Source organism: Hippopotamus amphibius, chromosome 8 (genome assembly GCF_030028045.1).
Source record: "Hippopotamus amphibius kiboko isolate mHipAmp2 chromosome 8, mHipAmp2.hap2, whole genome shotgun sequence".
NCBI lineage: Eukaryota > Metazoa > Chordata > Mammalia > Artiodactyla > Hippopotamidae > Hippopotamus > Hippopotamus amphibius.
The window spans coordinates 50,462,869-50,478,712 of NC_080193.1; the positions used below are offsets into that span (position 1 = coordinate 50,462,869).

The 15,844-nt window shown below is 40.3% G+C and overlaps 1 protein-coding gene and 1 long non-coding RNA gene across 5 annotated transcripts in view; both read left to right on the forward strand.

Moving 5' to 3' along the window:
- Nucleotides 1–6,030, forward strand: part of LOC130859638 (uncharacterized) — a 105,826-nt gene extending 99,796 nt beyond the window's left edge. The window contains exon 7 of the long non-coding RNA XR_009055235.1: nt 3,803–6,030. This is a non-coding gene — a long non-coding RNA (uncharacterized LOC130859638). The remainder of the gene's footprint in view (nt 1–3,802) is intronic.
- Nucleotides 6,031–9,933: 3,903 nt separating this feature from the next.
- Nucleotides 9,934–15,844, forward strand: part of SLC35F5 (solute carrier family 35 member F5) — a 39,730-nt gene continuing 33,819 nt past the window's right edge. For all 4 annotated transcript variants that reach the window (XR_009055207.1, XR_009055208.1, XM_057746891.1 and 1 more), the window contains exons 1-4: nt 9,934–10,257; nt 11,127–11,217; nt 11,372–11,513; nt 15,341–15,484. Coding sequence is in view for 2 of the 4 variants with exons in the window: in XM_057746891.1 (XP_057602874.1) it covers nt 10,218–10,257; nt 11,127–11,217; nt 11,372–11,513; nt 15,341–15,484 (417 nt within the window). In the remaining 2 variants the exon portion in view is untranslated. The remainder of the gene's footprint in view (nt 10,258–11,126; nt 11,218–11,371; nt 11,514–15,340; nt 15,485–15,844) is intronic.

A 15,844-nucleotide genomic window follows, 5' to 3' on the forward strand; every position in this document is an offset into this window, starting at 1 on the left:
ATTTATTTATTTATTTTATTTATTTATTTTTGGCTACGTTTGGTCTTCTTTGCTGTGCATGGGCTTCCTCTGGCTGCTGCTAGCACGGTCTACCCTTTGTTGTGGTGCACAGTGCACGGGCTTCTCATTGTGGTGACTTCTCTTGTTGTGGAGCATGGACTCTAGGCACTCGGCCTTCAGTAGTTGTGGCGCACCAGCTAAGTCGCTCCTTGGCATGTGGGATCTTCCTGGACCAGGGATGCAACCTGTGTCCCTGGTATTGGCAAGCAGATTCTTAACCGCTGCACCCAGGGAAGTCCCGAGGAGCTCTTTCCTGACTCCAAAATATACAATCCTGCCTTCGCCTGACAAAGGGCTCTCAAAATTCAAATAGGGACTGGACTAATTGAGCTTCTGTGACATGAATTACTAAGTGTGAACTACTCATGTTAAGGACATTATTCTCAGCACCTTCTGTTGTAAACTTGAATTTGCCCAGGCTTTTAAGTGGGTCCAAGTTCACAGTAGCAGCTCTACTAGTTTCACTGGTTGGACTCCCACCTGTGCACACAGGTAATGCTGGGTCTCAGTGCCCTAAAATATGACTACACCCCCTCCAAAGATTTCTGTAGTCTCTAGATGCTTCATACCTGCCCTCACATACAAGGCTTCTCTTTCTTTTTTTAATCAATTCTTAAAATGAAGGTGAAATTCGCACAACATAAAATTAACCATTTTTTAAAATAAATAAATAAATTAGATTAATTAATGAATTAATTTCTGGCTGTGTTGGGTCATTGTTGCTGCACGTGGGCTTCAGTAGTTGTGGCACACGGGCTTAGTTTTTCCAAGGCATGTGGGATCTTCCAGGCCCAGGGATCTAACTCGTGTCCCCGGCATTGGTAGGAGGATTCTTAACCACTGTGCCACCAGGAAAGTCCAAAATTAACCATCTTAAAGTGAACAATTCAGTGGCACACTGTTGTGCAACCACCACATCCATCTAGTTCCCAAACATTTTCATCATCCCAAAAGCAAGCCCTCTGCTCATTAAGCGGTTGCTCCCAATTCTTGCTCCCCTGAGGCCCTGCAACCACCGATTTCCCTTCTATCTCTAGGGTTTTACCTTTTCTGGATATTCCATGTAAATGAAATCATACAATATGTGACCTTTTGTGTCTGGCTTCTTTCACTTAGCATTATGTTTTCAAGGTACATCTAGGTTGTAGCATGAATCAGTACTTCTTTTGTTTGGCTGAGTATTATTCTGATATATATATATATATACCACAATTTATTCATCCACTTATTGATGGACACGTGGGTTGTGCTATAGTCTGTTTTTTGTTTGTTTGTTTTTTCTTTTATCTTTTGATCATACTGTGTGGCTTGCAGGATCTTAGTTCCCCTGCCAGGGATCAACCAGGGATTGAACCCTGGCTCCCTGCAGTGGAAGTGCAGAGTCCTAACCATTGGACAGCCAGGGAATTCCCATGTGCTATAGTCTGAATGTTTGTGTCCAACCAAAATTTATGTGTTGAAATCCTAATGCCAACTGTGATGGTATTAGTAAGTGGGGCCTTTGGGAAGTACTTAAGTCATGAGAATGGAACTATCATGAATGGGATCAGTGCCTAATAAAAGAGGCTCCATTGCCTAATTAGTGCCTAATAAGAGGAGATCCTTCACTCCTTCCCCCATGTGAGAATACAGTGAAAGGTGCCGGCTGTGAACCAGGGAAAGGGTTCTTGCCAAAACATGACCATGCTGGTGTCTGATCCTGTACTTCCCAGTCCCAGAACTATGAGAAATAAATCTCTGTTGTTCACAAGCTACCCAGTCTGTGATATTTTGTTACAGCAGCCTGAAGGTACTAAGACAGTCTGCTTCCCTTGTCCATTGTGAATAGTATGGCCAGGAATATGCATGTACGTGAACATAAGCACTATAGAGGGCTTCCGCCTCTCAGCATCATTGTTGTCTTGCAGTGAGGCTGAGATGTTAGAAATGAGACTAATACCATGTTTTATTTAGAATTGCTCCTTCTTTCTGGGGGCCAAGACTTTCTTACAGGGCCATAGGCTTGCTCCCTGAATATTTCTCTCTTATGATCATTTTTCTGAAAAACCTCAGTCTTTGTGTACCCCAGCTGTCAGTTTGCCAGCGGTCCCCAGATAATTCTGAATGACTCTAAGACTCAAGCTGGTACTCCTGTCACATAAAGATAAAAAGAGTCAGTTCAATAAATTACCTTCAGTAAATTTACAAACGCCTGCATCTTGATTGGCGATGACTTGACTGTAGCAAACACGTATGTATTTATTCACTTAGATGTGTTTTTTGGTTGTGGTGGCTTTGAAATATGTCCACAAATTTGACACTTCTCCCTGCAAAAGGTGGAGCTTCATCCCTCTACCCCACCCCCATGTATGGGGCACAGATTTAGTGATTTGCTTCTAACAAATAGAATATGGTGAAAACAATGGTGTATCTTCCAAGGTCATAGAAGACATTATGTATGGCTTCTTCCTTGCTCTCGCCCTCACACTGCTTGCTCTGGGGAAAGCCAGCCATCTGCCACGTCATGAGAACACTCAAGCAGTCTGTGGACAGGCCCACCTGGGGAAAAACTGAGACCAACAACTAGCAAGGAACTGAGGCCTCCTGACAACAGCCATGTGAGGTCGCTATCTTGGAAGCAGACCCTCCAGCCCCAGTCAAGGCGTCAGGTGATGGCAGCCCAGCCAACATTTTCACTGCAACTTCATGAAGAAATGTTCATGAGTTAGAACCACTGAGCTAAGCCACTCCCAAACCCTGACTCACAAAAACTGTGAAATAATAATTTTTAAAAAAAATTTTATTTATTTGTTTGGCTGTACCGGGTCTTAGTTGCAGCACATGGGATCTTCATTGCCACATGCAGGATCTTTAGTCGTGGCATGTGGGATCTAGTTCCTTGACCAGGGATCAAACCTGGGCCCCCTGCGTTGGGAGTGCAGAGTCTTAGCCAGTGGACCACCAGAGAAGTCCCAAAATAATGATTTTTAAGCTATTAAGTTTTAGAGTAATTTGTTACACAGCAATGCATAATTAGGATATTTGTTTATTGAATGACTGTAGGATACGAACATAAAATGACATTATGCGTTCTCACCTTTTCTCCTATAAACTTGATTTTTCTTTGTTCTTTGCTGCCCCAGGATGAAATAGTAGGCATGTTGCTTAGCTTTCCTGGATACTTTTAGATGTTATAAAGTTCATTTTAGTCTAATAATATCATATAACTCCTGACTCATTCAATTTGAGCTTCACCTCTCTGCCAGCCCAGGGATATTTCAGGCCTGAAAATCTGCAGTTGGGAGGGAAGCTTGGCTGCTTTCTTTATTCCCCATCTTATTTTACTTCCTTTCTGTCACTAACCAAGCTGTGTCTGATGCTCTCGTGGATAGGGGACGTGGCAGGGAAGGGACAGAAAAGGTCTGACCTGACTGGTTTGGCTGTCATATGACATCTGTACCTTCTGCAAATGGTACGTGATATATACTGAAGTTTGCCTGTACCAACCCTCAAGAGCCAATTGTTCAATTATCAGGAATTTTGTGTGGTTGTTAAATCCAGCCATCATTAAAAATTAAATTATATATAAACTTACAATTAAATGTTTTCAAATCAAAGATAATAAATACTCATTAGCTCCTAATTACTTAATTACATTTTACTATTATCTATGTTCTTGTCTTGAATTTACTTATGTATATTGTACCTGCATGGTGGAAACACTTAACAGTTGTGTCCTATTGTACATCTTTTCCATGTTTAGTGATGTCATGCTGGTAGCCTGAGGTTGGCTGGCAGGAGTCAGGAGCCAAGGAATCATACCATGGAAGGCAGAAACACTACAAATCTGGACTCTTCTCCTGGAGATCTGGTTGTTAAACCTTTACCAGAACACCTTTGGCATGGCGTGCTTCTGCTGAGAAATATGTTTCCTGTAGTTTCCTTGGCATGGTCCTATCTCATCTACTTGATCACTTAAAGTTTTCCCCTGAGTAGTTCTCTGTTAGGGACACCTCATCCCTCGAGGCACCCCTAGTTGGTAGAGTCACTCTTAAGAAACCCTATATGGCTCCTTCCTATGTGGTCCACTTCTGGCCTGTGAGAAATTCATCTTCATTTTTCTGCCTGAAACACAGGCCATTCCTATCAGAATTCTCTTTCCTTATGCTGTAGACAGAGCAGCAAGGCTCCAGTAAGAACCTAGTTGCATCCTCTTGCCCCCAGACTCAGGTGCCAGTCCTTATGTTCCTTAAACTCAAGAGAATATGTGCCAAGACCTTTGAATACTCTCTTGAAGTGCTTGCCTTGCTTGTCTTGAGGTGGGGAGAAGCACACCTCCTCAATCCCTACAGGGATGCTGATGGAAATATTCAGATCATGTGACAACCCTCTTCAAACAAATGCATAGTTTCCCATCTTTAGACTCTTCTCATGGATTCTTAGCCTACATATACAGCCTGGACATGAGTGGTGTGCTGACAGTAAAACTGGGTTAGGGTGTCCCCTTACAGTCTAATGCCTAAGCTTAGAACATGACTGTCTTTGCTACTTATTGTTTATCCTGTGTTTGGGGGCCTCTGCTCAAAGCAGAAGATAAAACAAAGAGTCACATCTAAAAACCTGTTATACGTATCATGGCCTCAGTTTGCTTTTTTCAAATTTTCTCATTTGGGAGTTGAGGCAACCTAGGCTGTTCATGCGCCACATGGGCTGTGGAAGTGTTCCATGGACTGTGAGACTCAGGCTGGGTTGTTCATTTACTGCCTCGCAGCAGATGGGAGCACAGGTGTTGGTGCAAATGATAAGAGAAGACAGAGCTAAGGTTGTACTGGGAGAGTGATATTAGGTATCAAGTATCGGGAGCAGATCACCAGACCAAGATGGGAGATGAGAGAACAAGTGAGAAGCTGAGGAGATCAAGATCATGTTGGGAAGTGGGTGTGGCTGTCAATGAGCCCCTTATTACCATGCTTTTAACCTGCCGGCATAGGCCACTCAGCTGGCGGGGAGCTGGTCAGCAGGTTGAAAGCACAGGGTGGGTATGGACAGTGCCATTTTAACTTCCTCAGCATCAATTAGATGGGGCTCTTATTTCTTATCTAGTTCCTTACCAATTATGCCTTCACCAGTAAGATATAAAAAGAAGTAGTACTCAAGTGAGACCATTTTCAAAATAAGCATCAGTTTGGCATCCAGCGTAGTAGAGTGCTAAGATGATACTAGACAAGTACATGTTTCTAGCTTAGTGAACACCTGCCTTAATTCAATAATCATTTTTGTCTATAACATTTCCTTGAGGGCAATATCTTATGTAGTGCCCTGCCAATACTACCACATTGGTAGACAACAAGTGGACACAATAATTTCTTACTAAAGTGTTTCTCTAAAAGCTCTTAAGTTCTGCTCACATACAAATTACAAGCCCAAACTCCCTGATCTGCACAGCATGCTGTAATCTCCCCGGAATTCACCTGATCTGTCTTATTTCCCACTGCTTCTCTACATATATGCTGTGTTCAGCCAAGTGTTTTACAAGTTGCCTCTGGACACATTTTTTTCTCTTGTTCATGTCGGGGACTAGAATGTGCCACCCCCCAAAAATATCACTTTGGCATAAGGATTATTTTGAGCTGGAGGCAAATGAGAATCAAAAGATGCAGAAAGAAGCCTACGTGACTAAAAGAAACTTCTGAAAAATGGACTGCAATGCATACATCCCCTCTCCTTGGGCAGTTTTACAGCCATGAAGAAGACAGAAAGTCAAGATGGACCTGCACAAACAAGCCTTATTCCATTAGCTGCCCCCACATATTTACCTTCTCATGGGTTGCTGCTCCTGAAAGTCTGAAACTCTTTTCCTTTGTCACATCTCTGCAAACTACTGTTGTTTTCTTAAGATGCTATATTACCCCAAGTTCTAACCATGCATTTGAGTTACTCTTCAATGAGATTTCTCCCAAATGATGTGCCCTGTGTTAATAAACTGTTTTTCCCTTGTTAATCTGCCTGTTATCAGTCTAATTTTATAGGACCCCAGTGGAAGAATCTAGGAGGGTAAAAGGAAAAAAGAATTTTTCCTCTCCTACGCCTGCATTCTTTTACTCTCTTAAAAAATAAATCATTCCTGTACCCCACCCCCATCAAAATTCTACCCATCATTAAAATGAAGCTCAGATCTACCTATTTTCTGAAGCCTTCTCTATACTGTTTTTATCTGAGGAGATCATGCCTGCAGAACTCCTGTCAAGGGCTCAAGGTCATGGCAATGAGTGGCCATCAAGGATCAAGCATTGTCTTGGGATGCCTATTCTATGGATGCTTGGAACTTTTATTCAAATCTCTGTTGCTATTTTGCTCCTCCGACCTGCCTGTAAACCCTTTAAAATCTGGGACTTGACTGTACACAATAAACCCTTAGGACCTTAGGTATCCCAGAAACTCCCAAGGTTATGAATTCCATTATAGCATATGATTTACCCTGTGAAATGCAGTAATTCAAATTCAAAAGCAGTCTCTTGTGTACAATAATAAAAACAAAATTGTGAATCTCAATCCATTAGACCACGTGTTACATACAAATCAAATCAAGTATTTATTGAGCTTGTGTGCCCAGCATTCTGGTAGGTACTAAAGAGAATATGATGATAACATACCAGGTATAATAGTAGACTATTGGCCAGGACTTGATCAATACCTGCCAGCTTCCCAAGTCTTAGCTCTGTTTCCAACTTAGGACCAAACAGAGAAAGGCAAACATACACCCCTAACTAAGCACATAGGATGCCTTGCTTCTGGTTAGCCTTCCTTGTTTCCCCATGCCAACAATCAGGGCATACCTGAAGCCTTTCCCTTCTTCCACAGCAAAGTTTTTAAACTTCCCTGCCTGCCTGAGTTTCTGCCAAGTTCAAGTGATGGGGGCTGACTGCCTTGCTAGAGCAAGCTCTGAATAAATCTCTTTTGCTTGTTCTCATTTGAGTGTTCTTTATTTCCACACTTGGAATTCAAAGAATTTATAAGTGGTTTCAACCATTAACTGGAAGCTCCAAAGTCTCATGACACAGCCACTTGTAATTTTACTAAGGCTTGAATTTGAAATGTGATTTTGATACTGGTGTACAGGATTTGGTTGACTAGTGACCGCCCTGTACACTCTCACACAACTTTGCTTTTATATTCATATTGCAACAAATGTAGTCACCGAGGAAATTATATTCTCTATATTTCGGAGGATTTTTTTAAGGTGTCAGACAATAACTGATGAGTCTTAAGGGTTTACTATTGAGAGATTTCAAAAGAACTTGAAGAGTGATATACTTTGAAGAGTAGAAAAGGAAATCAGCTTCCTTTTGGCCGGAACCACCATCTTTCAGTAATTTGCCAAAATGACCAACACAAAGGGGAAGAGGAGGGGCACCCGCTACATGTTCTCTAGGCCTTTTAGAAAACATGGAGTTGTTCCTTTGGCCACATATACATGCGAATCTACAAGAAAGGTGATATTGTAGATATCAAGGGAACAGGCACTATTCAAAAAGGAATGCCCCACAAATGTTACCATGGCAAAACTGGAAGAGTCAACGTTACCCAGCATGCTGTTGGCATCATTGTAAAAAAACAAGGGCAAGATTCTTGTCAAGAGGATTAATGTGCATATTGAGCATATTAAGCACTCTAAGAGCCAAGATAACTTCCTGAAACGAGAAAAGGAAAATGATCAGAAAAAAGAAGGAAGCCAAAGATAAAGGTACTTGGGTTCAGCTGAAGTGCCACCCTGTTCAACCCAGAGAAACACACTTCATGAGAGCCAATGGAAAGGAGCCTGAATTGTTGGAGCCCATTCCCTATGAATCCATGGCATGATGGGTGTAAAGAAAATAAAAGACCTGGACTGTAAAAAAAAAAAAAAAGAAATTAATAAAAATGAAAGATCCATCTTTTAAGCCTGTGAAACTACGGAAATAGTGGTACCAACAGAAATGAAGATGAGGAAGAAAACAGGTTTAAAAAAGTCAAGAGACAGCAGGATGTTCAAGTTCATTCAACAAATATTGACTGCAATTCTGTGTTAGGCACTATTCTAGGTGCTAAAGATATAGCGGAGGACAATATAGGCAAAAATCCTTGCTCTTGTGGATTTTATACTTGAAAATGTAGACAGTTGGAATTTGGTAGGGAGGGAAATGTAAAGATACCTGCTTTTAAGACTTAATCACACAGAGATAAGAGCTAAAGTTAGCATATGGAAAAGCAGCTTCCTAAGTTTTTGAAGTTACTAAGGACTTGGCCTTGGGTAAGACATAAGGGAACAAAAGAAAGAAACGTCTGAGGTCAGGATGCCACAGCACAGAAACCACACCAGAGCCTGTTGACTCAGAGCTGTCCAGTGGAATCTCCCTCAGAGTGTGCTGGGAAAAAAGGTCAGTGGAAGATTAACCTAGGATTAGAGGCAGTCTCCTTTAGCAGATGCTCTGGAAATAAATGGTAATAATGGTAATTTATGTACATTTACAAAAATACTTAAATCTGCATTATTTATTTAAGAAACAGATAAGAGTATCAGCATATTTATAGATGGAGAACTGAGGTAGAGAGAATAACGGTCCTCAAGATTACACGACAAATTGTGGTCAGATTAAGAATTAGAACCTAATTTTCCTGACTCGCAGATCCTGGGAGGTATTCATAATGCTACTATTTTTTTCGTCTATGTATCATAAATGTAACGTAAAAATTCTTAAGCATATTATGAGCCTGACACCCTAAAGAAAAAAGAATAAAGGTACTGAAATACTTTGATTAATGTCTGCAAATTTCCCTTAATAATTTTAAGTAAATGGTTAATATTTCTTTATTCTGCATGATACGTTCTGCATAATTTATTGGAGGAGTTTGATGCTGATGGTTTATTAGAAATTTCTAATAAACTTATTAGCAATTGATGCTGACTGCTCATTATCTAGAAGTTAATCTAGAAACGACTAGATTAACACAAAAATGTCCACTGGTATTGTTTTACTAGTCAACTGAAAAAATTCAATACAATTTCAATAAAACGAGAAATTAAAAAGGTAAGAAATGCACTACATTGTGACTATAAAAGTTCTTCGAATCATCTCATACAGATGTTACAAATTCGCTAGTGGTAGACAACTCCAGTTAAGTTACAGAACCTTTTAGTCTTGTTTTCGTTTTCTAAATACAAATCAGGACGCTGGCGGGCCTTTTTTTTTAATGGGATATTGAAAAGATGATTAAGAAAAAATCTGTAGAATAATTATTAACATTTGTGTTCTACCTGCCATGAATTATCTAAGCCCTTCATATCTGTACGCTCATGTAATACTGGCATAAACACAAACTAACACATGAGGCAGGTACCATTATCATGCCCCCTTTACGGATCAGAAAACTGAAGGTCAGGGAGGTGAAGTAGCTTGTCCTAGCGACAAAGCTTCCAATTCCCAGGGCTGGGAGCTACTTTACATGCAAAAAAGTTTCCAGAAAGCACAAGTTCTCCGAAGCCATTCTGATTTCGGGCCTCTTCTCGAGAAAGGAATAGCGAGGGTTGCCTGACCAGATCTCGTAAGAAATGGAGCTGCTCGCTCTTGTTTGAGTGCGGGGCCATCTGGAGGCTCCACCACCTCCCTTGACCTTCGCTCCGCCCCAGCCACCCACGCCCGCTTCCCTCTTCTCCTTCCACCTCGCCCTGCTTCCCTTTTCCCTATCTCCTCTTCTCTCTGCCACCCCAGCCACATCTCCTCGCTCGGTGCCCAGCGCCGCCAAATCAACCTAGAAACGCACCCTCCCGCGGCCGCCGTCGCGTCGCCCTGACGTAGCTCACACGCCGCCGCCCTCGGGCCGGGGGCGGGGCCGCAGGCCGGGCTGGCAAGCCAGGCAGGCAGGCAGGCAGGCAGGCCGGCCGGGGGCGGGGCCGGGGCCAGGGGCCAGCTCCGGGCCTCCGCGGCCATCGCTGCCTGCGCGGTTCCTGACTCTTGCCCGCTCCCCGCCCTCCTGGGTCGAGTGGAGCCGGGTGGCGTCGGCAGCTTCGCCCCGAGGGGCACCGCGGCTTCAGGGGCTGGGCCTCCAGCGCAGCGCAATGTCAGGCGCCGCGACAGCCCTGTGAGTCCGAGGCCGCGGCCGTGGCCCTTGGCGGCGGCGGGTCCGGGCCGGGTCCGCTCATGGTGCCGCCACGACACCCTCGCGGGGCAGGAAGGCCAGGTAGGAAGGCACGGGAGGGCCGCGAAATCACCTGGAGCCGAAGCCGGGATGGAGGGCCCTGGATCAGCCCCACCTTCCAGCCTTCGGTAGCAGCCGACGTGCTTTGACCGACGGGGCCACGGTGTCTGGGGTCCGAGTCGGGGGAGGCTGACAGGGGCGCGCGAGCCCGGGGCAGACTCTGGCGGTTGAGGAAGCTGCCTGGGCGCCGCCGCTTCAGGGCTTTCGTCTCCTTCCCTGGGGAGGTGTCACTGGTTTAACTTTTTTTTCCCCCTCCGAAAAAGGAAGATTCCCTTTAACAGCTGTTTCCACACCCACCTCGTGAATGACTCGTTCGATCTAAAATAAGTAGACACAGTGACAGGAGTGGGTGGGGAAGCCTGGAGGATCCTTTCCCTCTACCACGTGAGGTGCTTGGAAACGTGCCGTCCAGACTCACAACAAATCACTTCCTCTCAAATCACCCAGCGCCACTCGAGATCAGGGAGGGAAAGACACTTAGAAACAGGCGCGTGTCTAGACGCTGTCCCCGGGGTGGGAACTTCTGGAGAGAGAGGCAGGGGAGGCGAATGCAGTTCTGTCTTTATGAAACTATTATCAAGCTGTTTTTCAGTAGTTAACTATTCTTCATGCTGTTTGTTGAATGTTGCTTTTTTATTTTTTTTCCTCCTGTACCGTGTTCTTCTCGGAGTATAATTTGAAATGTACAGTAGATACCATGGAAGTCTAGAGAAAAGTGTCAATTATATTTTACACACTTTGATATTGTTTCATTTGCTTTCATTTTGGAGGTGAAGAGTGAAAAAGAGCTTATGAATCTTATTTTGAGTGGCTCATGTTTTCATAAGCATTATTTTGTGGTTGGTTTTTAGGTGCGCTGAGTTCTTCACCTCCGTTTAGACTCAGATCTGCCGAGTTTTCAGGCATTGCTCTTGAAGATCTCAGAAAGGCCTTTAAAATAAGGTAAGTAACACTTTTTTTTTTTTACTGTATGATTTTCAAACTGAACATTAGCTGAACAAATGTCAGATATTTCTGTTATACTGATTTTCTTATTTTTATATGGTTAGTTTTTAAAAACATCCTCTCTAATGTGATCCGTATTTTCTATAAACAGACTGCAGATGGTGTGTGTATTTATCATGAACCGAATGAATTCCCAGGGCAGTGGTTTCACTCAGCGCAGGCGAATGGCTCTTGGGATTGTCATTCTCCTACTTGTTGATGTGATATGGGTTGCATCCTCAGAACTTACTTCGGTATGTAATTCTTGCCTAGGAATGATTATAGGATATGTTATAGAAACATTATTATTATATTATCTCTCATCATTACTATCTGTCATGCTTACTTAAAGCAGTATTTTGAATATTGTTGAATCATTTATCTTATCTTTGATAACGAATTAGTGTCACTTCAAGTTGAAACTGAAAGGATATTCTTTTTGTTGTTTCATACAGTTTTCTTATATCTTTTAGGGAGGTTATTTAGCAAATGAGATACATGCATATTTTCTTAATATTTGTGGCTCCTTTGTTGTTTTTTTCCTAAATTAATTTCTGTCTTTAGAAATACTATTTTCTAATGGAACAGCCATTTAGGATGCAAAACCATTTGCCACCATTTAGTAGAAAGTGAGAATGCTTTAGGAGAGATGAGTGAAAGTGATCTGAGTTTTCATGTACACATCACTATGGTACACATGCATGGGTGTGTGGACATTTATATGTTTGCCGATTCAAACATTATTGTGAAGTATATGTATACAGTGACTGCCTTTAGTTAAATTTTATTTTGTTTTTATTGATGACCTATCAGTAGTAATGTGGTATTTTGAATTCACTAGCTAGTTTTTCTTTCAACTTGTATAGATACTTTATTCTGTTTGGTTAATGATCCGTGTAAAAACTTTTTTTCAGAAATTAATGTGTTTCAACTTACATGTTCCTATCTTAAGGCAAAAGGAAGACTAGCATTTATAAAATGAACTTAAATGTCAAAAGAAGCAATGTAATACTGCTGGTCATCTCACATGGTAGCTAAGTAAATAGTTGACATTGACATTGTATCCAGTGAATAAATAAATGTTTAGCCTTTTTCGAATTAGGCTCTGGAATACAATAGGCCATTTATTTTTCACTCTTATACAACCTTTTTTTAAGATTAGCATTCTGTAGTTTAACTGCAAAGAAGTCTCTTTTAATGTTGACAGGGAAATAAGCCTATCTTTAAAATTTTATTTTAGTTTTAAATAAATAATTTGGTTTTTACTTATTGTATAATAAAATTTAGGACAAAAGAACATCTGATTAAATTGTAATTTAACAGTGCATATCTAAGCAGCGTAAAAAACAAAAACAAAACCCAACCACAAACTTGTCCCTATTTTTGAAAAAAGTAAAATCAGTTAATAAGAGGATATTTTATAATTTTGTTATCCAGGAGCATATGTAATGTGTCTAATTCCTCAGCCAAATATGCTCATCAAATTTGAGATATATTATGTATTTTAAAATTAAAAATTAATCTTTTTATTGTGGAAATTGTGTATATTGACATATACAAAGTAGAGAGAAAGGTATAATGGATCTTCATGTACCCATCTCTTACCTTTAACAGTTACCAAATTTTGCCAATCTTAACCCCCTCCCAAACATTTTTTATTCCAGTGTTTAAAGCAAATTCTAGCCACTTGTGATTTCACCTATAAATTCTTTCGTAGTCATCTCAAAAGGACTTTTAATTTTTAAAATATAATCACTGTGCCATTAACATATCTCATAAAATCAGTTATAATTCATTAAAATCATCTGACACCCAGTCCATATTCAAATTCCCCTAGTTGTCGAGGATGTCTTTTTAAGTTAGGATCTAATCAAAGATTACACATTACATTTGTTAGAACATTTAAGTCACTTTTCTTCCTTAACCATAGTTACCCACCTCCCCCTTTTTTGATTTGTTGGAGAAATTAAATCATTTTTCACGTAGGATATATCACGCTGTCTTTGGGCTGCTATGGCAAGACTACCATAGAGTAGGTGGTTCAAACATTTCTTACAGTTCTGGAGAGTGGAAAACCCAAGATCAAGGAGCCATTGTTTTTGGTGTCTGTTGTGAACCCCTTTCTGGTTCTTAGATGGCAGTCTTCTCGCTGTGTCCTCACGAAGTGGAAGGGGCAGGAGAGCTCTCTGAAATCTCTTTTATATGCGACTAATCTCATTCATGATTCATGCTCATGACTTAATCACATCCCACAGGCCCCCACTTCCTCATACCATTATTAATCATTCAGGTTAAGATTTTAACAGAATTTTGAGGGGATACAAACATTCAATCCACAGCACACACATTCTGAATTTGGCTAATTACTTCCTTGAGATGTCATTTAGCTTGCTCCTTTGTCTCTCTTATTTCCTGTAAAATGGTAGTTAGATGTAAAGTCTTGATTTGATATGGGTTCAGTTTTTAGGAGAAAATGCCTTGGGTGCTATTGGGCACTTCCTTTGACATCACAACATGAGACCCATAATGGCTGCAAGTCTTACTTCGGATGCTGCCAATATGTGCACTCAAGTTCTCATCAGTCTTTAGGTAGTGGTTGAATGTTCGTATGATTATTGCCCAGGTAGGGTATTTCATTAGGCGTTGTAAAATGGTGATTTTTCCAAGGGTCATTCCTTTTGCATTTATTAGCTAGAATTCTTTAAGGAAAACTTTTACACAACTACTGTTAAGTTATCCTGAACCATGCTTCATATAGGAAAGATTGGATAAATCTTGATTCTCTTCCTTTATTGATTTTAGACTAATGTTGCCTAGCAACTTCCAGAAGTAACCATTGAGGATTTTTTGCATATCATTATACATTTATGGATTTTTGTATATTTGGTGTGTTTTAAACAATTGTGGTTATTATCCCTTTTGATGTTTAAACTGCCCTATCTTTGGCCAGTGGGAACCCTTTAAATTGATTCTATTGTCCTTTCATTGTGACCCTGTTCATCTTTAACATCCTGTTTGCCTTCTGGCACAAGATGCCCCAGACTCGTCTCATACATTCCTGCCCCATACGTGGATTTGACTCTTTCTTCAAAGACCTATGGTTTTTTGTGTGCAAAATAGTACAGATCATCATCTGGTTTCTAGAGGTGCTCATTCCTTCTGGGTTATCAGTTTTTTCTGTTTTTTTCCTAGTTATGTGCCTTTTCAAGGCACATAACTAGGATTTTTTGGGGGGAGGGGAAATTACGAGTTCATTCTGATATTTTCAATTTAAATGATCATTTAAGGATCATTCAAGGATCTACTATATAGCACAGAGAACTATATCAATATCTTGTATTAATTTATAATGGAAAAGAATCTAAAAAAATATATAAATATAATATATATATAAAAAACTGAATCACTTTGCTATACACCTGAAAATAAAACAACATTATAAATCAACTATACTTCAAAAGAAATCAAACAGAAAAAAAATGATTACAGGTTTTTGTATAACTTCCTAATATTAAACTTCATGCAATTTTCTTTGTACCTCATACTGTTTCATTGCCTTTCTTTATGCTATTTCCTCTGTTTGGACTATTATTCATCTCTTCAGATACAGATCAAGAGTAGCTTCTTTTGGGAAACTTCTATAACCTTCAAAATGGTCTATCTTTCTTTGGTACTCCCATTGTAAGTACCCTGTATCCCCCATCATGGTATTAACACATTACGCTGTGTATTCTTCACATCTATATCTGTATATCTGTATCGGTATCTATATATCTCCACTCAGGGAAGTCTGTCTTATTTTTCCTTAGTCCCTAATATAGATACTGTTGCATAGTAGGTTTTCAGTGAATGTTGAACAAAACTTTTTTTGCAAGTTGCTGCTGCTTTGTTTTGGAAATATTATCCTTTGTATGCAAGGCAAATAAAATATTCAGAAATGAATTCAAAATATTTTTATAATCCCTCTTGATCTTTCCCTTCCAAATGAACTTCTAGAGTTAAAAATCATGTAATAACCTTATTTTATTGGAAATAAGTAATAAGGTTTGTCTCATAGTTTACGTAACTTTTTCCTCCACAGTATGTTTTTACTCAGTACAACAAACCATTCTTCAGCACCTTTGCAAAAACATCTATGTTTGTTCTGTACCTTCTGGGCTTTATAATTTGGAAGCCATGGAGACAACAGTGTACAAGAGGATTTCGAGGAAAGCATGCTGCTTTTGTAAGTTTTAAATTTTAAGTGTTTGTTGGAAAGGGGGTAAATTTTTTTCAATGTATTAGTTTCTTGAAAGTCAGATTTTAAGTTGTTCAGTTAAATGAGTGAAAATAGCATGATGTAAGAAAAACCTACTTTTGTCCATACTTTTAAATTTGCTCTTCTAATCAGCTTGGCATCAGAATGTTTTGTGAGAAATCAAAGGTATGTAATGACTTTCTTTCCCTCACCTCATGACATCCTCTGAGTTGTTTCAAATTATTTAACTAGCCCAAATCAATTAATGTGGAGAAGATGATGAAGGTAAGGGATAAGAAAAGTATCTAGTCTTAGATCATTTGCAGACCAGATGAATATCATCTAATT